We start from the raw sequence: 27,119 nt of genomic DNA, 5'->3' as shown, positions 1-27,119 counted from the left end.
AGGGTATTGATCGACTTAAAGTCAATCTCTCAAGACAGTTACAGACCAAAGATCTAGGAGAACTGAAATATTTCTTAGGCATTGAAGTTACAAGGTTCCTGATAAGCACCCAAAAGTGTATTATGAAACCCCATTGAGACATATAAATTTAGTTAATTATGTGTTTAATAATCATGAAATAAATATGTTTTCATACTTTTGCAGGTATTCGCAGCAAACATGGAAATATTATTTAAACCTGCGATAAAGCACGAGGAACGACATATATATGAATTCTTCCAAATCACACGAAGCATCAAACTTACGGAAGCTTCTACCTCTTGAACCCGGGACTCGAATCGCGACAAGTGAGATGCTCGGACAATCGTAGGCGATGAACTCTACGATAGGCGGAAGTTGTAAAATTGCCCAAAGACCGGACCGCCATCGATCTGTACATAGGACCCACTATCGCGGCCTACAAGATTGGATGAGTTATCAATCATGGAGCATGTCAAGACAAAATGACAAATTATTGGTGCAAAGTTGACACCTTGCATGTAATTAATTAGATTAGGTGTTAATAGAAAAAAAAAAAGGCAAGGTGTCACTTTGTTTTAATGTGGTGGATAAAAATGAAGTAAATGTGGTTTGATGTTTCACATGGGAGGAAATGAGATTTCTCTCAAATGGAGAAGAAAACAAAACAAGGGGGGGGACACTCCATTTACTCCCTTGACTTCTTTTCCTTACCTTGTATTATTTTAGTTCCTTAGTCATTTTTATTTATGGAGTTTTTAGTTTTGTAAGAAAAGCTTATAATAGTTTTAATGGAGGAAACTTTGGTTTTCTTCTAGTTAAAAATAAATCAAAACTAAGTGAGTTAGATAATTAGTCTTCTTTTTCCTTTTTCTCTCTCTCTTTTTGTACTTTCTAACTTGTAATCCTTCATCCCAAGGATCATGAGCTAACTTCCCCTTAGGGAGTTAATCAAACTCATGTGAGGGAAAAATCTTTGTTGTTGGTTTGGTGGGTTGTTTAGGAAGAACAACTAGACCTACACCCTATCCCAAAATGATAGTTGGTGTAGTGCTAGTTAGGGAACAAAGTGATGAGTTTAGAGATAAGTCATTGTTTTGGCTCCACTTGCTAGCATGTATGAGCTTAGAGATGAGCCATACATATTAGGGATCAAGATTTCTTCTATTAGACTTGTCTATGAGTTCTAGGAAGAATAAAATAAACTTATTAAAATCAACAACAAAAGTTAACTTCACATGAGGAGGATTAACTCTCCATATTTTCTTTTAGTAAATCGTATTGTGTTTTAGTTGCATTCACTTGAAACTTAATCTTTTTTATGTTTGTGTAGAAAAGAAACCTAGTATTAGTATTTAAACTTACTCACTAGTTTCCTAAGAGTAAAAACCAAGTTGTAGTTGTCCTAGACTTTAGGTTAGATCGAATCTTTACTCCAACTATATGAACACGAAATTTTGTGAGTAAGGAAACTTTGAATTTGCACTTTTGTCAAATTAGAGAGACAATCTCTAACATAGTAAAAGTGGATATCAAAATGGTGCCGCTGCCGAATCATGAAGACACATTTCCCATAGTTTGCAGCTACTTTTCATGACTGGGTCAAAGTAGATTCTATGTGCCCGCAAACAGAATCATTCGTTCATTGAGGTTTCGGCAATGGAAGCGTCCCGCTCGATATCTGAGGCATCTTCATTGTTACCCGAATGATGAAAATATGAAGAAACATTTAAGGAAATCTGGAGACGAAAAATGGGCGGAAATTTGGCAGACTATTATCTTTTGGCGCGATGCTAAGGAAATGCATTTCCTTAAAGAAGACGCTAGACCTTCACATCCTGCTGGATGGTAAACTTGAGCTTGCCATTATACATATATCTAGCTAAACCTTATGTTTGGTGTGCTATTGTTTTTCATGTTTCGTATGCTATTGTTTTTCATTATTTCGTGTGCTATGTTTAGTGTGTTATTGAACATTTTATTGTTCTTTCTGAATAATATATTATGTTCTCCAACCTTTCTGTTCTAGCAATCTAGCCCTAATTTTGCTCACGGTTCTCAGGTACTTTCTCTCTTTAATTATTAATACTTCGAGGACTAAGCATCATTCTGTTGGGGGGTGCTTTAACCATGTAGCAAATATTAGGCAAATTGTAACCTGTATATAGTTTTTATTTTCATGTTAATAATTGTACTTAGTGACAGAGTCTTGTTTCCTTTTCAATGATGAAAATTGTCTAGAAATCTCACATTAGTATCCGAATTAGGATTTGTTTTTAAGAAACTTAAGATAATACTTATGCAATAGTTTATACATCTTTTCATGAACATTCATGTACTGAGTATCATCGATTGTACATAGCAGTAAGTTTCTGGATCCAACGGTTAGTTACTTAAACTATAAATCCTGTGAGAATCTATCCAAAAACCTTGACATGAATGATTTGTGTGTGATGACACAGAGGAGTAGTTTTTCCAATTAGAGAAAATCACGCATCTACTTACTTGATCACCACCCGAACCCTAGGCGAGAATTTAGGCCATCTTTGGATCAACATAGCTAAAAATTCTTACCTGTTACAAATTTTACCGCTAGTCACTCCTCTGAACCTTTCATCAAACCTTTCACTGTCAAAAAAAAAAAAAAAATCCTTACCCATCTATTAAACCAAATAAAAGAACCTACCTAAGTGATGAGTATGAGAAATAGGATGAAATGTGGAAAGAATAAAGAGAAAGACTTGTCCCAAATAAAAAGTCGGGTTACTTTTGCTTTAAAAGAAAAATAGAATCATGTTCTTAAGCCATCTAAAAAATATATATCCATTAGAGGCTTAAGAACAAGGTTGGAAAACTCAGTTAGAAGAAGGAAAGAAAACAAGGATTTCTCTAGTGTAAATATATGAAGACCATATTCTCTCATGCTCAGAATTTTGATTATCCATTTCCATTTTTCTTGTACATTATCACCTAAGCCCCACAATACCTAATAAATACCTCTAGCTCAATTAGGAGTAGGGTGATGTGATAATAAGTAGTAGACGTGATTGATCGACATCGCTCCTCCTTTATCATTGAGATGTGAGGAAACGTGTGCCCACCGCATTAACCGGAGTTAACAAAACCCAGTGGAAATTTTTTGAGTGAAATTGTGTTTTGACACATACCGTGAGAACCCATTTAGGTACACTCTCCAAAGGATTGAAACAACCCGCTAGTACATTTCAATGAAAAGTTCATCGCATGCATGATCATATGTAGATGTTTTAATTATTGAATACATATTAACTTGAGTTTCAAAGAAATCAATCCTTGTTCCTGCTAAGGAGATGTATGGATATCCGAGATTAATTTAGGAAACGAAGTTTCTATCATCGAAGTCGTTGTAGTACATATAAATGAAGTTTGTGAGTATCTTCTCCGGAAAACTCTCATGGGGCTATAACTCGGCCCACTAGGGAATTCCTAGTGGTTTAAGGCCTTGTTGCATATGGTCAATGCAACCGCACTCTGTAAACGAGAATTAGTTAGGACTACACATTTTTGCCATCTATCTATTTTAATGTCTCTTCTTTGCTTGAGGACAAGCAAAGTCTTTCTTTTGGGGGGTAGTGTGATAAGCACCCAAAAGTGTATTATGAAACCCCATTAAGACATATAAATTTGGTTAATTATGTGTTTAATAATCATAAAATAAATATGTTTTCATACTTTTGCAGGTATTCGCAGTAAACATGGAAATATTATTTAAACCTGCGATAAAGCACGAGGAACGACATATATATGAATTCTTCCAAATCCGCACAGAAGCATCAAACTTCCAAAACTCCTACCTCTTGAACCAGGACCCCGAATGCGACAAGTGAGCTGCTCAGACAATCAGGGCGATGGACTCTACGCATAGGCGGAAAGTTGTAAAATTGCTCAAAGACCGGACCGCCACTGGACTGTACATAGGACCCACTATGCGGGCCTGCAAGATTGGATGAGTCATCAATCATGGAGCATGTCAAGACAAAAATGACAAATTATTGGTGCAAAGTTGACACCTTGCATGTAATTAATTAGATTAGGTGTTAATAGTGAAAAAAATGCAAGGTGTCACTTTGTTTTAATGTAGTGGATAAAAATGAAGTAAATGTGGTTTGATGTTTCACGTGGGAGGAAATGAGATTTCTCTCAAATGGAGAAGAAAACAAAACAAGGGGGGACACTCCATTTACTCCATTGACTTCTTTTTCTTACCTTGTATTATTTTAGTTCCTTAATCATTTTTATTTATGGAGTTTTTAGTTTTGTAAGAAAAGCTTGTAATAGTTTTAATGGAGGAAACTTTGGTTTTCTTTTAGTTGAAAATAAATCAAAAGCAAGTGAGTTAGATAATTAGTTTTCTTTTTCCTTTTTCTCTCTCTCTTTTTGTACTTTCTAACTTGTAATCCTTCATCCCAAGGATCATGAGCTAACTTCCCCTTGGGGAGTTAATCAAACTCATGTGAGGGAAAAATCTTTGTTGTTGGTTTGGTGGGTTGTTTAGGAAGAACAACTAGACCTACACCCTATCCCAAAATGATAGTTGGTGTAGTGTCTAGTTAGGGATCAAAGTGATGAGCTTAGAGATAAGTCATTGCTTTGGTTCCACTTGCTAGCATGTATGAGCTTAGAGATGAGTCATACATGTTAGGGATCAAGATTTCTTCTATTAGACTTGTCTATGAGTTTTAGGAAGAATAAAATCAACTTATTAAAATCAACAACAAAAGTTAACTTCACATGAGGAGGATTAACTCTCCATATTTTCTTTTAGTAAATCGTATTGTGTTTTAGTTGCATTCACTTGAAACTTAATTTTTTTTATGTTTGTGTAGAAAAGAAACCTAGTATTAGTATTTAAACTTACTCACTAGTTCTCTAAGAGTAAAAACCAAGTTGTAGTTGTCCTAGACTTTAGGTTAGATTGAATCTTTACTCCAACTATATGAACACGAAATTTTGTGAGTAAGGAAACTTTGAATTTGCACTTTTGTCAAATTAGAGAGACAATCTCTAATGTAGTAAAAGTGGATATCAGTTCCCTGGTGAAATTCATCTCTCACAGAGAAAGTATGTATTAGACCTGCTCAGTGAAACAAATAATTTAGGAGCTCGCCCAGTAAAGACTCCTATGGATTCGAACGACAAACTCCAGTCAGATGTTGGAGAGTTGTATGTCGATATTGAGGGATATCGTTGATTGGTGGGAAAGCTAATCTATGCTACTATCACTCGCCCCAATATCTCATTTGCAGTCAGTGTGGTATCTCAGTATATGCATGCACCACGGATTCCTCACTACCAGGCAGTTATTCGTATTGTGAGGTATTTGAAAGGTTCTCCTGGTCATGGATTAGTATATCGTTCTAATGGAAATTTTGATGTTGTTGGATATTCAGATGCTGATTATACAGGATCTGTTTCAGATAGACGATCCACCACTAGGTATTGTACCTTCCTTTGTGAAAATTTGGTGACATTGAAGAGTAAAAAACAAACAGTTGTGTCAAAGTCTAGTACAGAGGTCGAGTATAGAGCTATGGCTCAAGGGACTGGTGAGTTAATGTGGATACGTAATCTTCTACATGAGTTAGGTTTTGAGGTACATCTACCGATCCCTCTTCATTGTGACAATCAGACAGCCATTCATATCGCTTCTAATCCAGTATTTCATGAGAGAACTAAACACATAGAGGTAGATTGTCATTATGTCAGACATAAGGTTAAAACAAAGGAGATAAGTACTCCTTATGTGGCTTCTCGAGATCAGTTAGCTGATATCTTCACCAAACCAGTGATTCGTCCAGTTTTAAATTATATTGGCAATAAACTGGGCATGAGCGATATTCCAGCTTGAAAGGGAGTGTTGAAGTATATAGAGTCGGTCTCACACATTCTATAAGTGTGAGACCGTACCTTATTTAAATTGTTACTATTTTGGTTAAGTCCATGACTAGTATAAATATATGTATTGTAGGTTAGAGTAAATATACTTTAAACCCTACTTTTTTCTTGTGCCTCCATCATTTCTTTTTCTTCTTCTATACTACTCAATCACTTTAACCTAACCAGCTAACCACCATATATATCTCCTAGTATAAATAACAAAGACTCGTGCCAGAGTAACAAGCAGTAATTTCAATTTTCAAGCGGGCAGACTGCTGATGATTCTTATTCTTGTATATATGGGTGTTTTTACATATAAATGATGGTTCATTGTTTCCTATGCATAAAGAGTGCATTAAACGAGGTTTCTATCTTCTAAACCAGATTAAGTTGATTCTAGTGATAGTCGCTGAAGTGCTCAACTGAGAGAGTATCTGAGTATGAGATTGAGACCTGACTCTGAACTCCTGAACTCCTAATACTGAAGAGCTTGGTGGGACCATATGGTTCCCCCACTCGTGCGGTCAATGCCTAGGATTCATAAATAACATGGATATGATTTGTTCTCTTGACTTTCTAGTTGCTTTAAAAAACTGAAGGATGTTACCTCAACCTTGGGCAAGAGGGAAATTATTTGATAGTACTTAAAGGACTAAGTTAGATTATCTTAAGTTATTAAATTACAAATCTAGTTCATAATTTCATACATTAGTCAACATATGACGGTTTAAGAAAGCCAAACCATCGTACTTCACAAAAGAAATCACAGTGATTTTCCATAAGCAAAAGAAATCAATGATAACCTTCCCATTCTTTATTTCATACCAGTCAAAGTATCTTTCCTCTATCATTGACAAAGTTTCATTTAACTATTCAAGTTTGTGATTTGTGATATTAATTTATAGTAAAAATAGTTTGGTTTGGATAAACGCAAGTGTAAATTTTAAAACTATTATAATCTTTCTCAATTAGACAGTCAGAATTTCAATTTTACATAAATAAGAGTTTTACAAAATAAGGGAATACAATTAGAGAGACAAGTAGAGAACTGATGATAAGTTGGACATATTCCTGTAGAAGATCCCAAAACTGCAATACATGCTTTACTGGCTTTACTTTGATATCCACTAGAAAAATATTGGTCTAACGAATCATGTGCTTGCAGGAACCCAATTTCGGAGGAGAGATTTTTCTTGGTTGTTTACACTTTGCTCTGACCAATGAGCAAACTCATCGCATCAGCTAGATATTTATTATGCAGTTAGTATATATACCACTACTACCAAATTATTTGCATTAGAAACCATGAAAGGAGTAGTTGATGATGGAAGACAGGGGAATGGAATTCTAGTAGTCCGCTCACTGAAGGGTCATCCAAGAGACCAAGACTGGTTTGTTATCAACTTCTCGTTCTTCTACAACTTGTAATTAGGTTCCAGTCTGATTCTAAGCACCTGGCTACAAAAACTCTATCAAACTACACTAGATCTCTAATCAGAGTAAAAATAAAATAAAAGCAATAATCCAAATCACCGTTGTGGTTAACACATTTAGGCACATCCTACTTTTGTGAAGTACCAGACCATATGTTTATGTTTATCAAAATGATAAACAAATAACCAGTTGGCACCACCAATTAGAGCAGTGTCAATGCAATGCGTCGAACAAGTCCTTTTTTGAGACAATTTGAAGGGGAAGGGGGAGGGGGGGCAATGGTTGCAAAATGAAAATAAATACAATTTGAAAAGCACCACTTCGCAAATTAAAATCGACATTTTACTTGAAACAAGAAAACCATAACTAGGTGCATACAATTTGTTACAGAAGCATGTACTGGTAGATGAAACACAATCATGTGGAACAGCAGCCACATAAACAGTCACAAAGCATCAGTTTGAACTTCGACAAAGGGTTCTAAGGAAACAATGTGTTGAGCATTCGTCAATCCGCTATCTGTAGTTTAGAATAACATCCTCATCCTTCTGGCAATGACAAATATACATACAGCAATTTTAGATGGAAGATACTAACAGCAATTTAGAAGAGACTACGTAAGAATTTTAACTTGAATTACTTACAGTTTTGGCAAGCTCTGCAGCTTTCTCATCATCAAAACCAAGTGTTGCCATTATCTTATATCCTGCAGACTCCTTTTCAGACCAAATACCAAGAAGCAAATGGGTTGTGGTTATTTCCCCACTGTCACCTGCATACATTAACATTATAATCATAAGAAGTTTGGCAAGAGTGAAGAAGAACTGAGAAAATAAACAGAAAAGATTAGGACCCAGCTTTCCAAGAGAAAGCAGCTAACTATATTCTCATTCAATTTACTTGTTACACGAGCCTGAGAACCTTACCACATGCTTTTTCTTTTCACTAAAGAGTAAAGACGACCGTGGTCTGTCAGGTTCTCCCAATTTTTACAACTGAAGAAAACTAACTCACTGGTATTATATGCCTTTTCAAAGTCAGCAAACCTGCTGAAGACCTTCCTACAGTTAGAGTCAAAGTTCAAACTGAAAACTGATAGGTTTCATTATTTTTGTTTCTAAGTGTGTAGTTGTTTGCAAAGAAGCGTTTTTCAATGTTTTGCATTTTGTAATAATCTTCAGTATGTTGTCTAGCCCAACTTTGCCCCGTACCAGTCATTTGTTAGCACAATCACACATTTGCACTTACTAAAATTGAAATCTAATCAACCCTAACATGCATTAAAAGCTTTATAAACAATATTTTCCTACACCAGTAAATTCTAGCAACCATTCAACCAAATGTTTTGTTTTCCTTCGTACAAATTTCATCGTGTCTTGAGAAGTGAGATTAGGAGTGCATTGTACATAACAAATTGCTCACTTGAAAGTTATTCAGACACCTGCCCAGTACTGTTAAAAATGCTTACACGCAGTAATTATATACATCTGCTTCTTACACAGTTACACTCTATATACTTCAACTTCTCACTCGTACTCAAAACGCCGATTTCTAAAAGAAGACTGACCTATCAGTAACAGGAATGCAGCCCAACCATTTTTTTGGTATCTGTGGTGCAGGGATAAAAAACTCACAGGATCATTTTCAAACAATTATTCTTTTAAGGAAAAATAAGTCAATACTGATCAGATCGCAACCGTCACAATCTCGATTAATGTAGGCTAAAGAAAAAAATAAACTGCTACCACCACAATGATGATTATAGCTGTGTTAGAAAGATAGGTTGTGGGAGGAGGTTTTGGTGTAATGGGAAAGCCATCAATCACCAAAACGTCCACGCACTCTAGATTTAAGACATTGTTTGTAAAAGCTCCTTCGTAATAACTATATGCATGCCAAGAAATACTCCTCAACTCTCACAAAGCTATTTATTTTGTTTACCAACTGTCGGTCATTTTCGGTCTTAAGAATAGTGACGTTATACCTACCAACAACAAAGGGTAAAATCCTCTTATTTGAAAAAAATATCAATTGTTAACAAATTTGTTAGCCCTGAGTGACCTATAAGGAGCCATACATTTGCAATGGATAAAAGCTACAAAGGTCCATAGAATATTCATTTGTTTCTAAGCTGGTCTATTCTCTCATCATTCCGTATACTTCCATGTTTGCATGCCCATATTACATCTTGGACTATCTAGACTGAAACATTGTAACCTCATGATTGGACTATCTAGAAATTTCAACATCGCCAATTGGCCAAAGCACATAGTATAAGACACATTCCAAAATACAACATGAATATACAAAGGAGCCTAGTCATCTCATAGCCAACAGATATATAGTAGAGCCAAACTTTTGACGTTTTGAGTATAATTTTGTTACTCTTAAAGTTAGTGAGAATCCCTTGTCTCGCTTGCTAAGTCTGTCACTCTATCACAAAACACTACATACAGATTACGGAGGCAACAGACAAGAGCATCTCCATGATTCAAATCACGGGGGATAAACGTTCAAATATCTCATCGTCCTGATTGTATATTGATCAACTATGTAATTTACTCCCTAGACTACTTTTTACCAATGTGCATACCTTATGTTGGCATGAAGGGGAAGACAAGTTTCAAACTGCAGCATAGGTGAACGCACAAGAAAAAGTTCCTAACTTATGCCCTAATCAACAAAAATAATTTCTGTGAAGGAGGTAGTGAAATTAACTCCAAGAGTTCATCCTCCAATGAGAGTACTTGTTGTTAGGGCAAGGGTGTTTTACTAGATATCTTACACTACATGTCAAAGCATTTTGCATCCACCTGAACATGTAACTGTATCCAGGTCATCCGTCATCACACAGTCACATATAAACTACATTGAAGAAACATAAGTAGCATGGTGAAGAGCTTAGGAAGAACAAAAAAACCGATAAAGCTACAGATGAGCATAAAAAAAAAACCTGATTTCAGTTTCTCATCAATAGCGTAATCAAGTGCCCTTTGAGCTGGTTCAGTCAATGGTGGGTGCTCAGGACTGAAATAGTACAGGTCAGATTTCCCAAGCAACTTGACTATCTCGTCTCGTACCTTGAAGAGTGTAATTCCATTTGCCCGCAAAAATTTTGAAGCAAGACTAGTTCCTACATACCAAGCAAAGCTAAGGTTCAATAAATGCCACAAAGCTTTTGCCTCCTTCAAAAGTTCGAATATAAAATTGTATACAAACAGCTCCCATGTCATGGTGGTGATGGCATTACTAAATGAGAATGGGAATAAATTGAAGTTTCAAAACATGCCAACATGTATCTTCGCTTCAAAGAACTTTAGCATTTTTCCATTGCTATCAGTCACTTAATAATATCATCTATTGTTAGAAACTTTTGGGACAGCAAAAGGCAAATCTATAAATATAGCAAGGCAGAAAACTTAGATTAAAATTTTCAAAAGTAGGGTGCACCAAACCACTATTAAGCATAGTTCTAGTCCAAGAGCTGAAAATCCATAAATTTGCTGTTTCATTAGTTCTTCCTTGTAGGTCAAAATGACGCTTAGTTCCTCCCCCCAACCCAAAAAATGATAATATTTTCATGTTTATCATTTGACAGACTGAAAAACACTGACAAGCTTTTGTTATGCTCTTGTTCTACCCTCGTTGCCTATCAAGATACAAATTGGCACACCCTCCGTCGTAAGAATGGACATTTGTTGCTTTCATTTCTCTATTTATTTCATCAATAGGATATTGACGAACAGCATAATATAAAGGCAAGGATAATAAAATAACAGTCTCAAGGCACTAGGCCTCCTAGAGGTGTAACGCCTAAATGGTAAAAAAGAAACTAGTTTTTGTTTTTATTTCTAAAAATGAACAGTTTTCCATATCAATCAGGTTGTTTTGTAAATCAAACAAAGAATGAGGGTAAGAAAAAGTTCAAAAAATAAAATAATATAGAAAGTCTTAATGGTCTTCGCTTATTCTAACATTAAGGCTATAGCCTCGAGGGTTTTTTTTCTGTCTAAGCCGTTGAGGCATACCTCAATGTCTTTTTTCTTTAAAAAAAGGCCTGTATATAAGTTTGCCAACTGTATAGGTATCTTACCCCAAAGGAGTGCCTTGTTTTCCTTTATGTCCTATTACACTGACTCCAAGAATGAAAGAGCAGTTTGGGACTTAATATATGCAGTGTGATACAACATGTGCATGGTAGAAGGGGGCTATACAGGAATATGTGCAGTATGCGTAAGCTAGATTAAGAATAGGTAGCATCCCTCGATACAATCTCAAGCACACAACGCCAGTGATAGAGTTAACAAACAAAAATATACATTAGAACATTGTCGAATGAAACAATATCAAGGATTCAAGGATATAGTAACGACCCCCCACCGCGGCACCGCTATTCCAATAACTAATACAAGAAGTCCATAGATATTGTTTATATTTTCTGAAGTCACACTGCTCTATGATACCCTCTGTATCCTTGTTCAATTTCAACTTCAACAGGTTGACCTCATCTCTTTAATTGACTAAAGTCCACATTATCTATTTGGATTTCCTACAAGGAAAACACTTGGATGTATACGGTTCATACATGCTACTACCTGTTTTCTCGGGACCAAAGGATTGTAAAAAAAAAAAAAAGCTTAGATTAGTTACCACATTTTAAGTATGTTTCTAGCCTGAGTGTGAAGACTTGGAATGATCCACCAAAGGTACCAACAGTCTAAATAAGCCTTCTCTCCTAGTCCCTACAAAATCTTATACCTCATATTTATATGGACTGACTTGTTTGTCTACATTAAGAAACCTCACAACAAAAGCAATGCAATGTAGCAAAAGACAGTTGATAAACACTAACCCTCAACCAAGATTCCCATGAGTATCGCTTCAGTACCAGTACTCGGGTACTTAAGCTTTCTTGCTTCCAATTCACCCATTGCAAATGACTTTATCGCCCTCGCCGACCATCTTCACCAAATCAAAACAACACACCATCAATTTGCCAATAACAATAAACAAGTAGAAATAAACAATAAAAACTTACTTGGGCGCTTTCTCACTAGAAACTTTCTCCGGTTTTCTGCCAAAAAAAACACAATTAACAACCCAGCACAATTCTAGTTTATTTACGTGTACAAGGAATAAAACTTACGCCGTGGGGAGACTGAAAGATATTGTTGCGAATGCTGCACATCTTTTTTTCTGAATTAAGGGTCTTGAATTAAGGGTCAAATGAAGTGAGAGTTGGTTTCCAAAAAGAGAGTTGACTAACCAATTCGGTTTATTACAGCTCAAACTCAATGCCTTTCCTACTTTCTCATTATTACAAGAGTTTGAAGAAGCAGTTGATATTGTTAAAGTTGAAAGAGAGTGACAAGCCATTGTTAGGGTGAGTTTGGGGATAGGGTGAGTTATGGAGACTGGAGAAGAAACTCGTAAGAGTGGTGGGCCATAAAAGCCCATCCCTTCAAACAGTCCAAACCCATGAAAAGGCCCGGTGGTCATAATGGGCTTTGATTCATAATAAATATACGAACGGCGCGGCCCAAATTAGTTGCCTTGAAACAGGGAACAGAAATGGAAAAAAGAGAATGAAGACACTATTCTCTGTATGGTTTCCTTGTTCGCAATTAAAACTATTGCTTCAAACTAACGGCTGATGGGGGCCATGACATGATGTCAGTAGTCGGTACGTGTCAAAAAGTTAGAAATCAAAGTACAGAAACTGGCATGTGGGAATAGTGTGGTACATGCTTTTGAGTGCCACTCACTGATCAGTGCGGCCGATTGACCAACAAAATCTCCCAAGTTTAGAACAGAGAATGGGTAAAAGCACAAAACACTATTTGCTATTTTTGCTATGATTCGATGAAGAATTTCTACGTCTCTACACCCATCATGCATTAACATGCTTGAGGGGGCACTTGGTGAAGTCTATTGGGTTTTGTAAGCACAACTTCTTTCAACCTTTATTGCGTACCTCAACTCTGAGGTTATCTCCATGCTAGGGGTCTTGTTTACAGGTTAATTGGATTGTTAGATTGTGTACCATAATCTCAACGCATAACTTCACTAGTTGAGACGTTGAGTTTTGAACTTGTGAACTAATAAAGGGAATGCCAAATTTGGGCTCAGACCATTCATTATAAAGGCCCATTCTGCTTGAATATTCGCCTGCTCATTTACGGTCCTATATTCGGCTATATGCTCTATGCAGTTTAAGCCCGCAAGTAGGTGCCAACTAGCAAAGTCGGTAAAATTTTTGAGTGATAATACCAGAGCTCAAAAGGCTAAGTAGAGAAATGCTGGAACCCAAATTCGAGGAACTAGGCATCCACGCCCCTCTGAGTTCTGACCACCTAAGCATTCTCGAATGACCCTTGTGGTTCCATGACCTGTTGTGAGTGGGGGCTAGCCGCAAGCCAAACCAGTTGGACCGCGCTTGAAAGTTGATACACCCTTACACCCTATAAACTGATTTAAGAACGATGAGCACCATAAATGTGTCTTGCTACTTGCTAGTACTTCCGGCCATGTAGGATTTTAGTAAATTTTATGCAAATTCTAAATTGTATAAAAGAACTGACTAAGGTTAATGGTATCAGTGACGTCTCAGTGCAACTTATGGGAAATAAATGACAAAATAACTTGACTAGTTTGAAGTAGACTCGATGATGAGTGGCACCGTACCCCTAGGAATCTAACTGGTATTATGTTTTACTCCAGACTCCAGAGTGACCAAACCTATCAATTCATCCTATAACTTTCACTAAAATTCTATCCAAAAGTTCACAGCCCACATGTAAAGTCACAAACAACATCTCACGTAGATGCATACAACACTTCAAACTCTAGATTTACCTTACACTAGTAGTAAAACAAATATTACAAACTTTACCAAGAATAGTAGATGGACAAGAAACGCAGAGTTACTTCTTGTATATACTGTCCTCCTTTACTTACTTGGACCGAAAAGACAACTGAGAGAAATCACAAAATGAAAGGATGTTTGTCCCATGTGGAAGGACTTGCACGTGGACATTTCTTGCAGCCTATAGAAAAATTACAACTGTTACCCTCGCATGTATCTTTGCTTTACGCAAGCGGCTACAACTTGTATGTGTGTTACCTTGGCTTTAAAGTCTAAATCAACTCCCCTTTGAAAACCCCCCATCTCTCTATTTCTTTTTCTTTCTTTCATTCTACTGAAGAACTGAAGATGCATAGAAATAGCAGCGTTAATGATGGTTGTGGTGGAAGTGGAAGTGGAAGTGGACCTTGTGGTGCATGTAAGTTCTTGAGAAGAAAATGTGTGAAGGGTTGTATCTTTGCGCCTTATTTTGATTCTGAACAAGGCGCAACACATTTTGCTGCAGTGCATAAAATCTTTGGTGCAAGTAATGTATCAAAACTTCTTCTAAGAATACCAGTTCATAAACGTCTTGACGCTGTTGTTACTATTTGTTATGAAGCTTTAGCTCGAATTAAGGATCCTGTTTATGGTTGTGTTGGTCATATCTTTTCTCTTCAACAACAGGTATGCAATTTGACTCATTTAATTTAAGCACTTTATGGCTGTATTCGTAATAGAAATTTCAAAACAACTCTTCTTGTTCATGGTTTAATTGAAGTTCTTGATAGTGTAATGTGATAATCTAGTGCTACAGAAGCTCACTTATGTTATGCAACTACATGTTTCTCTCATGACTCATGAAATGTGGCATTTCATCATGGGCTTGACACACCAGAAGCATTGTCCATCGCCAAAATGGTTGATCAAACCAGTCAAAAAACCATCAAGCGAGCTGATCGATAGTTTAGTAATCCACAAAGTATCCATACACCAATTGATCAATGCCTCGTGGCATACAGCGGACACCTAGTTGGTCAATAATGTATATGTGGAACGTTAGGAACTTAGGATAGTTGATTAGTTGAGATTTCAGGTAGTAATGGCTTCAAACAGGTCAAAGGTAACATGCGTAGTTAGGGGAAAGACCATTATTGACTTCCACTTAGTAGTCAAGTGGACTTTGGGATTCCGTAAGTCAACAAGTTAAAAATTCCAAAGCTCAAGAAAATATTCAATTCTTTCCAATTTTGACTTTTTAGATAATTTACTTACTCGAGGAAGAAAATTTCGTCCAATTCTTTGACTTATAGCCACATGCTAATTCTTATGAATTGGAAGTACGGAAGTAGTTACTAATGCACGAAAACGAGTTCATTTTAATGAAAAAAAAAAACAACGTACAACAATGATGTTGTTCAGTCCATAATTGAAGCTTAGTGATTGTACTTTAATTTTTCATTCAATGAGTTTAGGATATCATCTAAGTTGATAGATCAAGTATAGATAATGCATGCATAATGCACACTTATATATGTGGTATCGGGCGGCTCGTACATAATTAACAACAAATGTACAAACACTAAATCTTCATTGTTCTACATTGTTCTACCAAGGTTCGATTCCAATTGTCCAAGTGCTCTTCATTCTAAAGAATTTTTTTCTAGCTAGATCCGCCATTACGTTAAACATGAGCAAATTATTATTTCTTCATTTTTTTTTATAACCGTATTATATTTGTGAATTGTGTATGTATGTAGGTAGTGAATTTGCAGGCTGAATTAGCATTTGTTCAGGCACACCTCTCAACAATAGAACTCTCATCTCAAGCTGTCTTCCCTACTCAGTCTCCTGGCTTAGCTAATATTCATGCCACCTCAACTATGGTATCTACTTCTAATGTGTCCACAGATTTTAGTTCCGACCAGCAGTTATTGCAACAGTCGGAAGCAGCGAGTTATTGCAGCATGAATGAGCAACCTATTGATGATGGCGATCTTCACTCACTGGCACGAGAGTTTGTGTCCAGATTCTTGCCTGGAGTGAGATTTCAACCAACTGGTTAGAGTTAAAATTATGTGGTGTAATAACTTTTGCTAATGTAGGCCATAACTTCGACACTCAACCAAGTGTAACTCTATGCTCAGCATGTAACTCTATGTAACCAAGATTGGAGTAGTTTTTCCTTTTTGTTGTAAAATTATGAATCTAGTGATAGAGAAGTGGAACATTGAAGCGAAAGTCAAGATATAGTTTCTTTAAATATGACTATATATGATTATTTGATCTCCCCGTAAATATAACTGCACTCTTGCAGTCTTGTATGGTCTTATGTTGTTTGAGTTATTGTGCACTATGGTAAAAAATTTTACATAATTTTAAGTCATTAACAAAGATCTTATTGGTTAAGTGAAAACAAACCAGATTGAGAAGAATTACTTGAGCAATCACTTGACAATAACTTTGAGCACTTTCTATCATATCGCTTTTCAGTTTCACATTTTGTCTCCATTCACTTGGAGGAGTGCACCGGATGACTGGAACAAAATTTTGAAACTTTAATCTACTTCTCAGGCCCAGATCAGGGCCCAGTACTAGGCCCATCTCTATCTAGCTCTGATAGTCTAACTACACACTCTCTGGGGGCATCTCCAATGGGGCATAGCTAGTAAATTCGTGGATGACAAAAATTCGGTACATAAATTATTCATCAAAAATCTGAAAATTGGGATTCTAATTCATTTAAAAATTCGGCCCAAAAAAACAAAAAAAATGCCAAACATATAATTCGTGTTTTATACGTGTGTAATACGAAAAAATTCGGTCATAGTATGTTGCATTATAAGTTTAGAAGGTAATATTTTGCCCAAATTGTAGTGTGTTTTTTTCATTTAAAAGATACGAATCTTATTGTTCAGCAATTATAAGTCTAGATCATATAATTCGAGTATTAATCCTTAGGTTTGAAACGTTCGCCTTATTATTCGTATTATATGGAAAAATGTATATAAAACGTAGTATTACTAGCTATGTAGGGGAGGGGGGTTGTAAACCGTATAGAGTGTAAAATTTACACTCCAAGTGTCAAAAAACAAACTTTTTCCAATGGGGTGGTATACCCGTAAGTAATAGACTATTAGTTGATAATGGAGGTGGGAATTCCTATCTCTATTAGTTGATAAATAGCTCAGGCGACACTTTAACCAACGTCCGAACAAAAACAATTTCGAACGTTACTTTAAGTCACGTCCCTTTCTAGTTCTAAAGTCATAATTTGTAATTTTTTTTAACTCGGGTGTCACTTCCAATTTAAATTAAAGAGAGACGTCTAAATTTAAAATCCAGTTTTTTTTTACACTTCTCTATTAGAGACTACAAAATATGGATATTTATAGGCTATACAATAGTATGCAATTGGAGTTTTAAAATCTTAATGGCACCTAGGTGGAGCCTATATGGAGACATAATTTTATACCCTCCATTGAAAATTCCTACTACTATCGTATAATGTTGGCGGTTATCCTCAACCTATATGGAGGCATAATTTTACATCCTCCATTGAAAATGCCCTACTCTCACATAATGTTGGCGGTTAGCCTAAACGAATGTCCTCGATCTCCATGTGTGTCAGAGAATGAGAGGCAACATAACATCTTTGTGCAACAGGCATGCCTAATTGCCCACTATTCTAAAAATCAAGCGTTGTGGCCCATTTGCTCAGTTAAATGGGAATTAAGATCATGGTAGTTCGAGTATACTGTTAATTGCATTTACAAATAATTGTTCTAGCTTTTGTCGAAAACAAATCATTAAATGGAAGGGAATTTCTATTTCTAATTAACAATAACATCATGCACGTGCGATGCACATCTTAACAATACATGAAATCTGTAAAGTCTTGAATTATTATTGAGGGTATTTTTGTAAATTTCATATCAACTCTAGGGTTGTTATGTAAATTGGTCGTCGGGTTTATTTTTCAAACGTACGTAAATGGGTGAAACTTAACTCCGACTCATAAGTTTTAGGTAGCGACCCATATCGAAAATTTGACAAAATTCTTGAAGCTACGAGTTAACAACTTACACGCATGATTGAGTCATCGTATATAACTGCGGTGAGATAGAATATAGAAGATTAAATTTAACGGGATGGGCGGAAAAATGACTGACGTCAAACGAGTTGGCGGTTAAAATGAGGACCTTAAGTCTAATTGTAATATATTGGGCTTGGGCCTAAATATATCTAACTAGAGAAAAACAGAAATGAAAATAGAAATCGCACCTCATCTTCTCATTACTAGGAGAGAAATCTCAAATCGCCCAAATTTTCCACCCAAAAATTTAAACCCCCAATCACTAGGAACATGAGAGAATTCAAAATCTCTTGGAAATTCGAGCATACGAAATAAAATCGGCCGGTTGGGTTAGTTCCTCTTCAATCAATTCAAACCAAGAATTAGAACACCCAATCCTTAGAAACTATAAAACCAAGTTATGCTAACAGTTCGAAAGGTAAGTTTGAATTCGTTTCAATTAATAGTTAGCTTCAATTTCATTGGAAGATCTTGAAATGGATTGTATTAGGGTGTTGAAGGTAAGGTGGCGTTGGAGGAGCTAAAGTGGAGGGAAACAAATGGTGGAGCCGAAAAAGTCGGGGGTTCGCCGAAAGGGTGAATTTAAGCCTACAAATCGATAGTGTAAACTTCGATTTGAGTTCATTAGTGGTATTGGAAAGAAAAATGATAATAATAATTGGTTGTTGAATAAATTGAGTTGGTTTGGAGAGGATGAGTTGAGCGATATCGGTGGAGCGGCGATCTATACATACGATTCGGTAAGAATCTTGGCTATTCATCGATTTTGAAGCGTTCATGCGGTTTATAATTGTTTAAGAGTAGATTAAGTAATGAGCGATTGATAAGGAAGACAACAAAGTAAATATTCGAGAATTTAATGTGAATGGAATAGTGGAATTTGTTGTTGTCGAGTCGAAAAATCGCGATATAATTGGCGTTCCTGCAAAGCGGTGGCTCGAAATACAGAGTAATGCCGATTTAAAATGGCCGTAGCTCATAGTTAGATAAAAATGAGTGTCGATTCTTCTTCGACTTACGTTATATAAGAATTCTCGTTAGTTTTTCTAAAATATATATATATGAAGGAGTAAATAATGAGGGAATTCGGTTTAAGCGGGATCGATCGGTTAATTTGAGGAGAACGGAGCTTGCTAAGGTAGGAACCTACATCCCAATATATAGTCCGCTATTTTTTCATGATTTGAATTGCTTAAATTGGAAATAGATAGTTTGTGTATCAACCATGCATGTATATATGATATTCATGTTTTGCATTGTATTTCCTCGCTATAAACTATATATATAGATAGCTTTTAAGTGTGAAATGGGTTTTCTGTAAAAATCGGGTAGGCGAGGGATTGTTTCTTTGTTAAAAGTGAAAAACTGGTTTTGGGAAATAAAAGGAGACAGAGAGATGGATTTTGAAATGCGGGTAAGAATTACCGGTTGTTTGTAATTGAGGTTCCGGATTTTTCGGAATGGGTGTTGTTATTTAATGATTCGCGTTTTGGGAATCATCGGTTGTTATTTATTTACTATGACCCGTTTGGGAGTCATAGGTTGTTCTACTCGAGGATGGGAAATCCGGAACTCACACCTATATAATCAACGCTTTTAAAAGAAAAACTAGATATGTAACATTTGAAAACAAAATACAGTATATATATATATAGATATTACTATGTTTATCACGAGGGGATGTAGAAAAGGAACTGTGAATTCTATAAAGAAAACCGTTGTCTTAATCCGAACGGCAGTCATTTCTAAGAATTATGTGGTGTATACCTTTCGAGGTGGTGGGCCACACTTTAAAGGGATGCATCACCGGATGTAGTCCGGGAATTCCTTTTCTACTTTTCTAGATAGCCATGCTTTGTCACTGTATGGTGATTAGCTTGAGTGGGGTTACAACCCGATGAGGTTTAAGTTGAGAGTTTAGTCCAACGGATGTGTGTCGAGGATCAAAAACGGTTGAAAAAACATAGTCCTGGGCCCAGAGCCCTAAAAGCTTTGGGGATTTTGTGTGTAACTGAACACAACAACGGCATTTCATCTCCCGCCGGTAAAATCCACCCATGAGTAGTACCGGTCGTACCCTCACCATTCTAATATGGTAGTTGTATGATGATTGTGAAAATTTATTTTGAATATTAATGAAGCATGTCGAGATGATTTACGCTAGTTAGTGAAATATACATAGTCACAATATTTGAATACTATTATAGAAACCCCGATGTTTTAAATGTTTTCTATAAGTAGACTATTTATTGGCTATGTGTGTTTCTCTTTGGGCATAGTTGTTTGCTCATCCTACTTAACATTTGATTAGGTTCTCCATGAGGGTTATGGGGATTTGGGAAATGCTTGCGGGATAGAGTCAAGTTCTTACTTTTGGTTGTATATATATATGGAGCTCCGCTCCTTTTTGATGTATTTATTTGATGTATTGGAGTGTAGCTAAATGGGTATCACGGTGGTGTATTGGAGATTTTGTATATATATGGTTGTTGGAAGGGTATTATGAAGTGTTTAGGGTTATGAACATTTTTAGGGTTTATAACGTCGATCAAACAATTCGAAATTTCGGTAGAAATAGATCGAGATTCATTCCACGCCCCTCGGGAGACAAAAATCTTAACAATCGCATTCAATACTATTTACTCTCATAAACGCAAGAGAGAAAAGTCAGGAAATTGACTCCAAAATCCTTTTATCTATAAGGAACAGGAACTCGTGTCATACACAAATAATTTATTACTAATGGTGAGCTCAATATCCTTTCTCATTGTTTCACAGCTAACATCAAGTTGTTATGTAACCTGCCAGCCAAGGCAAGTGGTATTTTGATGAGAAGGACAACTTTCTTTATATGGATAAATTGACTCGTTCACCTATACATACAACATAATGTTCGTGCTTAGTTTTTTCAAATAATAATAAAGTATATGATCATTTAGAACAAATCTAAAAGTAATGATACATGCTGCTTCCACTGTTACCACTTACCACTCACTAAACAACAGCTTGATGAGTTGGAATTCAATATGTGGTAGAAGATGGAATGAAAATGATTGAAGTGGCACAACATTGACTTAATCCAAACGTCTGTTTCAGAAATATGAAGGTCAAAGGAAATCAAGGTTTTTACTATGCAAATAAAAACCAAAGAAAGAAAATCAAAATGAAAAAATCGAATCATTGAGGTAAGTGGTAAGGAAATTCGACACTAACTATGTGAAAAAATTAGAAAAAAAATGATGGAAGATTCAACCCGTGATCAATACTAATTAACACATTAGTTTTATCGGTTGCTCCACCCATGACTCTCAATATAATTCATGTGCTGCAAATTATAAAATGTGGACACTGTAATATTAAAATCTTTTCAATTCACCTTATTTGAAAAACTTCATCAGTAGCAAAAAAATGGGTTTTGAAAAATAGCAAGAAACACAACTTTGAAGGATCTTATCATAGGGTACACACGAACCTCCCACATCAACAATCATCACCAAATTCTGGAGCGGGACATACCTAACATACCATCAAACCCCTTTATCTAAATATAACATCCAACCTAGGTTACATGGACATGCCATATTTTGAAAAAAATCCATGTCGGATACATATCCACGTGTCTGTGTCGGATACATATTGCATGTAATTTATCTCAAATTTTGATATTTTGCCATGTCCAATACGGAGTGTCAATGTAACCTAGCATCCGACACAGAAAATTAAGGAATCAAATATCAACTTTAGGTTGGTTCGAATCCTTACTTCAACTTTACGAACACGAAGATCGTGAGTAAGGAAATCTTTGAATTCGTATTTTTCGCCAAATTAGAGAGTAAATCTCTAACGTAGTAAAAAGAGCAATATCATTAGACACGGTCTAATATACATGATTAGTATACATGCAGGAGTAATTGCAAGATTGCATATCATGTAGATTTTGGTAATATAAATAATTACATGCATCTTTGTTATGTACGTTAGGTTGGATGCCATATAGGATTTGATAAGATAATGAGACATCGACTCAAAATTGCAATTCATTTCATTAATCTTCTTTATCTACATTGTACTATTTACATTGCTTCCCAATAAAAAAAACAAATAATAAACAGAATATTAAATAAACAATCTCCGCCATGGGCGGGGCAAAATGGCTAGTTCTTTATGAGAAATTTATCGTGGTCACATTCTGTGGTGCCTTGTCTAGATGAAATTCCTGGCTCCGCCATTGTATATATCTTTAATATATAGAAAAACGAGGGGTCGAGTGAATAGTGAATGTGCGTGGACGTAAGGGAATTTTGGTCATTTCATATTTTTATTATTTTTTTAACTTTTGAAAGGTAAAATAGTAATTTAAAGTTTAGAAGTTTTAAAAAAAAAGTATGTGGATCCCACATGGGTACCACGTGCACAGTAGCTAGTTTATATGATAAAGTAATTAACCTTATGAATTTTTTGCATTTTTCATGTCTTACCTACACACTATGAATCAAGTTCAGAAATGTCATCAGTGAGCTCGAGCTTCGCGTTGCTTAATTAAGTATCCAATTCATATTCAAGAAGAGAAAAAGGACTACGGAATAATTGTGCTCAATATATAAAGTAGCCAACAGTATAATCTTATTTCAATGGTAACGAATGTATACAAGAAATAACTGCATACAAATAAAAATCAATATTGAATGCTTCATTGCATTACTTATTACACTTTCAAATTAAACTTCCAATAAGAATAAAATGAATGATCAAACAATGAACTATATCAACAAAAAATTATAGAAAAACAGGGCACAACTTCTAACAACGGGGAAGATCAGTAGGAGGTGGAGGCAGTGTGGTAGAGGGTGTGGGTCCGTTCTCCACTGCAAATGCAGTGGCTAGACCCCAAGGCAAATGGGCGTCCAAGTGGCAGTGCATGAACCATACCCCTGTTCATTAAATTTGTCAAAAATGGTGGAGTCAGTATATATAACTTTCAATCAGTTACCAAAAAAAAGAGGATATAACTTTCAATCATATTCATTTCCCAAATTTGGGCTTAGGCCTGCCAATATATTTTAACAGGTTGGTTGGTTGGGACTAAATGGACCGTTAAACGCCCAAGTTGACCCGAGGCACGCCAAAGCCCAAAAGACAAGTCAAAATGTAGATTAGGCCTATACTTCCTGTTTAAAGCCCAAAGAAGGCACATAGGTCCAAGAAGTGCGGCAACAATCTAGTTTAAACTGTACGCATTAATGAAAATTCACCTGGATTATTTGCGCGAAACCTGATCACAGCCCAACCACCGACCGGCACAGCAATAGTGTTACGTTCTTGTGGGTTCCTCAAGTTATACTTTGGCGAGTCTCTAGTACGATTGAAGTTTCCGAACCCTTGAGCCAACACATAGAAATCAAAACCATGAAGGTGCATCGGGTGGTTCTCAATACTAAGAAGAGCGGTGTTTTGCAACACCATCTCGACCGTAGAATTGTACTTCACCTTCTTGACACGGGTCCCTTTCTTGGTCAACAACAAAGGGATGTTTGAGCTTAATCTGGTATCAGTGTAGTTAAACTGAATTGGTGGACGGTCAGGGAAATCTTCGGTGTAAATTCCGCCAACACCAGAATGGAACGCTTCCAACAGCGACAATCTTGATGGGAATTCAAACGATACATTGTTCATGCTAGCAGCAAAACGATACTGAGGGCCAAAAGGATTTGAACATGTCGCATTTGCCCCACAATCAACAAGCCCAAGCCCAACAGTTACAAACATTTGATTGTCTACCTTAACTGGGCAGGGTAGCCAGTGAGGCCCAGTTGTGAGACTAGTGAGATTGCTAAAGAACTTGTGTGCTGTTATGGTGTCATCAAAGGCTGGCAGGACTGGCATTAAAGGCGCCGATGATGACGTGGAACCTTCATAGTGGATAATGCCCGTTGTGGTTCCAGTAGCGAATGTTAAGTTGGGTGCACTGGAGTATGCATTGGCGGCCATGTAGTAGTCACCATTAGCTTGGTTAGCTGTGAAGAGGATATCTGTTGTCTGACCCGGTGCAACGACTATAACATCCGTGTCATATGGCTCGGTATAGGTTGCATCGATGCCAACAACAGTAAAACGGTGTCTAGCTATCTTGAAAAATAACTGGTTATTGAGTGCAGCGTTGATGATCCGGAGAAGGTAGGTCTTGCCTTGTACCACATTTAGCTTAAATGTTTCTAGCAAAAGAGAAAGAGGATTTCGTAAGTGATCCATCGATCAGTTTCAAAAGGTGAAGGCAAAAGAATAAACTCAAAATCATGGAGACTTGGCACAATTTTATTCGCATGCATAGAGGCATAGAGCTTAATGCCAAGATTGGCATCCAACTATCTAAGTCGATGTTTCTTTGGAATCATCAGATTATATGATGATTTGATAGTATCAGGACTTCTCAATAAAAACTTTTGAAGAATATTTTCGAAGGCGTTCATTAAAACTTTCTTAAACCTATAAGTCAGCAACTTTGAAAAGGACACAAGCCACAGTATATAAGGCAAAAACATATCTATAATCCAATTCGATCAACTAGGACATTTTAATTTGCTACAAAGTAGAAAAAAGGGGCTATAATCGAAAGGTTTCATTCCGCCCTACTAATAGTGTCAGTTGGCCATTGAAGAACAGTATGTCAGTATGTACACATTTCATCTTTAATTTTTCAAACTTACTGTTGCTAGAACAAGGGTAGAGATCCCCAGGCTGGCCATTAATAGTGTAAGCATCTGAAATATTAGCTGCACCACCATTGGCAATAGCCAAGTTCTCAATATCCATAATACTAGATCTCCAATATTCACCTGATTATCCAAGCAAAGTCAATACTTTAGTCAGTTTAAAAAAGATTCACGGTATTGAGTAAATAATTGTGTATATCAACCACATGCATCCTTATTGAAATAGGGATAGATCAAAAGACGTTAAGTTTACCTAATAAAATTGGAACTTCTTTGTAAGGTTTTGGAAATGGATATGATCTACCACGCCTTGGGCGAATAATGAGTGCACCATGGACTGTTGCACGTAGAACTGAGACGTGTGCATGCCACCACAGTGTTCCTTCTTGTCCAGTCACATTGAACTTGTAAGTGTAGCTATTTCCAGGGATTATAGGACACTGTGTAATATAAGCGGGCCCATCAGCCCACCCACTAAGTAATTGAAATACCCCATGCCTGCACAAATACTCATTAGTCCAAGTACATTTACAACAATTAAATTTGAAACATCAGTAAGCTAATTGACAGAGTTTTATTTGGTTATTATGTTTGAAACTGCGGCTTAGTTATTCAACTTCTTGCATTTTATAATTAAGTAGAGATATACCAGTGAATGGTAAGGTTATATGGTGATCTATTATGGACATGAACGACGAGTTGGTCGCCTTCATGAATTCGAATGGTCGGTCCTGGAAAGCTTTCATTTACTGCAGTTATGACTTGTTCTCCACAGAGTCGTCGGACAGTTAGGTTTCCCACCTGAAAAGTGAAGAAAATTTGAGATGGATAACACTAAAAACATACTGAAAGAAGCAGCGCACGTTTACTAAAATCTATACTTGATTTTGCCATTTAATTATTAAGAATAACTAAATAGGAGACAGTTCGATCAATTTTGCGTCTCATTTTGAGGATTTGACATTTGAGGCAAACTGATGATCACATCGAATGACCTTTGACTTAAACTCATTAGCAATACGTGCTCACTGGGTTGCCCGTGACTGAAATGGTCCAAATCTACTAAAAAGAAAAGGCTATATATGGATAACTAATTATGTACGTGCATGAGTGCCCTAAACATTCATGTTAAACTCCCCAAATACTAATAATCATTTCAACCTCGCTAGTTGATGATCATGAAGATTGTGTAAAGAAAAGGCGTGCCATTTTCAATAAAATTCAGTTGATGAATAACGTATTGAAATGTGCATATGAGATCGATATATAAAAGTACACAAGATAATCAATTTCCTTGGCGCTATACGAAATGACGATTGTCAATTGTAACAAAAAAGCTAATGAGAAATGAAGAGAGATGATGAGGAATTGTTATTACATTTAATGTGTGTTCAACAACTGCTGCAGAAGCTATAGAAGCAAGAAAAACAAGGGCAAAGGACAGCAAGAAGATGGTATGATGAGCCATATCTAAGAGAGAGGTTATGATAGATGATGTGAAACTATGAGAAGGGAAACTCTTCCTTATATACAGAACTTTTTTGGGGTTCTTCTTCGAATCTTCTTTTTCTAAAATCTTCTTATTTGTGCGTGTATTATATAAATTTCTTCACGTACTTAGAGAAGATAGACACAACGCGCGTACTCATAAAACTATGAAATGCAATACAATGGTAGCTGAGTCTTAGCTTAATTTCTTTATGTTTGCGTGAGAACATTGGTAATAGTTTTTTCTCATTCAACGAAAGTTAGCAGCATTTCGTTATCTAACGGACTTAAGTTACAGTCGTTGCTCAAGCAAAACATTTTACCGATGTAATAGGTTTCGAATTTCTTTACTTGTTCGGTTGTTCCTTTTCCTATCTCAGTCTCAATGGTTCAATGTGTAAAGCAATGTATTTTAAATTTAAATAACAATCTCCTATGTTGAAAAAATCACTTCTGGGAATTTTTGCTTGTACAAGCAAGATTATATTTGACAACTGCACCTAATCAAAAGGGGATTGAAAGGGTCATAGAAGCGATAAAACTTGAAGCTCTTTGCTGATATGGACTTTAGGTAGCATTGAACGAAGATTTTGCGGCCTTTGTAAGATATATA

General features: G+C 36.3%; 3 protein-coding genes across 6 annotated transcripts; 1 reads left to right on the top strand and 2 right to left on the bottom strand.

Annotated features, from left to right (window-relative positions):
- Positions 1-7,688: 7,688 nt before the first annotated feature.
- LOC147514117 (ATP-dependent Clp protease ATP-binding subunit CLPT1, chloroplastic-like) lies at positions 7,689-12,835 on the bottom strand. 4 transcript variants are annotated; one of them, XR_015215901.1, is made up of 7 exons: positions 12,515-12,798; positions 12,407-12,442; positions 12,221-12,330; positions 10,322-10,501; positions 8,936-8,976; positions 8,013-8,140; positions 7,689-7,916 (listed from the first exon to the last, which is right to left on the bottom strand). XR_015215901.1 is itself a non-coding variant. In XM_086597534.1 (6 exons), the coding sequence occupies exons 1-6, from the start codon at positions 12,823-12,825 to the stop codon at positions 7,884-7,886; spliced, it is 798 nt and encodes a 265-aa protein (XP_086453660.1). In that variant the 5' UTR covers positions 12,826-12,835; the 3' UTR covers positions 7,689-7,883. The 4 variants fall into 4 exon arrangements, 2 of the variants coding, with proteins under 2 accessions (XP_086453660.1, XP_086453661.1); XR_015215902.1 differs by having other exon boundaries at positions 7,689-7,913; XM_086597534.1 differs by lacking the exon at positions 8,936-8,976 and having other exon boundaries at positions 12,515-12,835.
- Positions 12,836-14,513: 1,678 nt separating this feature from the next.
- Positions 14,514-16,515, top strand: LOC147514116 (LOB domain-containing protein 19-like). Its single transcript, XM_086599600.1, has 2 exons — positions 14,514-14,899; positions 15,973-16,515. The coding sequence occupies exons 1-2, from the start codon at positions 14,582-14,584 to the stop codon at positions 16,276-16,278; spliced, it is 624 nt and encodes a 207-aa protein (XP_086455726.1). The 5' UTR covers positions 14,514-14,581; the 3' UTR covers positions 16,279-16,515.
- A 6,394-nt stretch (positions 16,516-22,909) lies between these two features.
- Positions 22,910-26,687, bottom strand: LOC147514115 (laccase-7-like). The gene is made up of 6 exons (XM_086597532.1): positions 26,397-26,687; positions 25,668-25,819; positions 25,272-25,516; positions 25,013-25,141; positions 23,561-24,520; positions 22,910-23,239 (listed from the first exon to the last, which is right to left on the bottom strand). Exons 1-6 carry the CDS (start codon positions 26,484-26,486, stop codon positions 23,109-23,111), a joined length of 1,707 nt encoding a protein of 568 aa, XP_086453658.1. The 5' UTR covers positions 26,487-26,687; the 3' UTR covers positions 22,910-23,108.
- Between the last annotated feature and the right edge of the window lie 432 nt (positions 26,688-27,119).

Source organism: Coptis chinensis, chromosome 3 (assembly GCF_015680905.1).
Source record: "Coptis chinensis isolate HL-2020 chromosome 3, ASM1568090v1, whole genome shotgun sequence".
NCBI classification, from domain to species: Eukaryota; Viridiplantae; Streptophyta; class Magnoliopsida; order Ranunculales; family Ranunculaceae; genus Coptis; species Coptis chinensis.
This window is presented reverse-complemented; position numbering and strand designations above follow the sequence as displayed.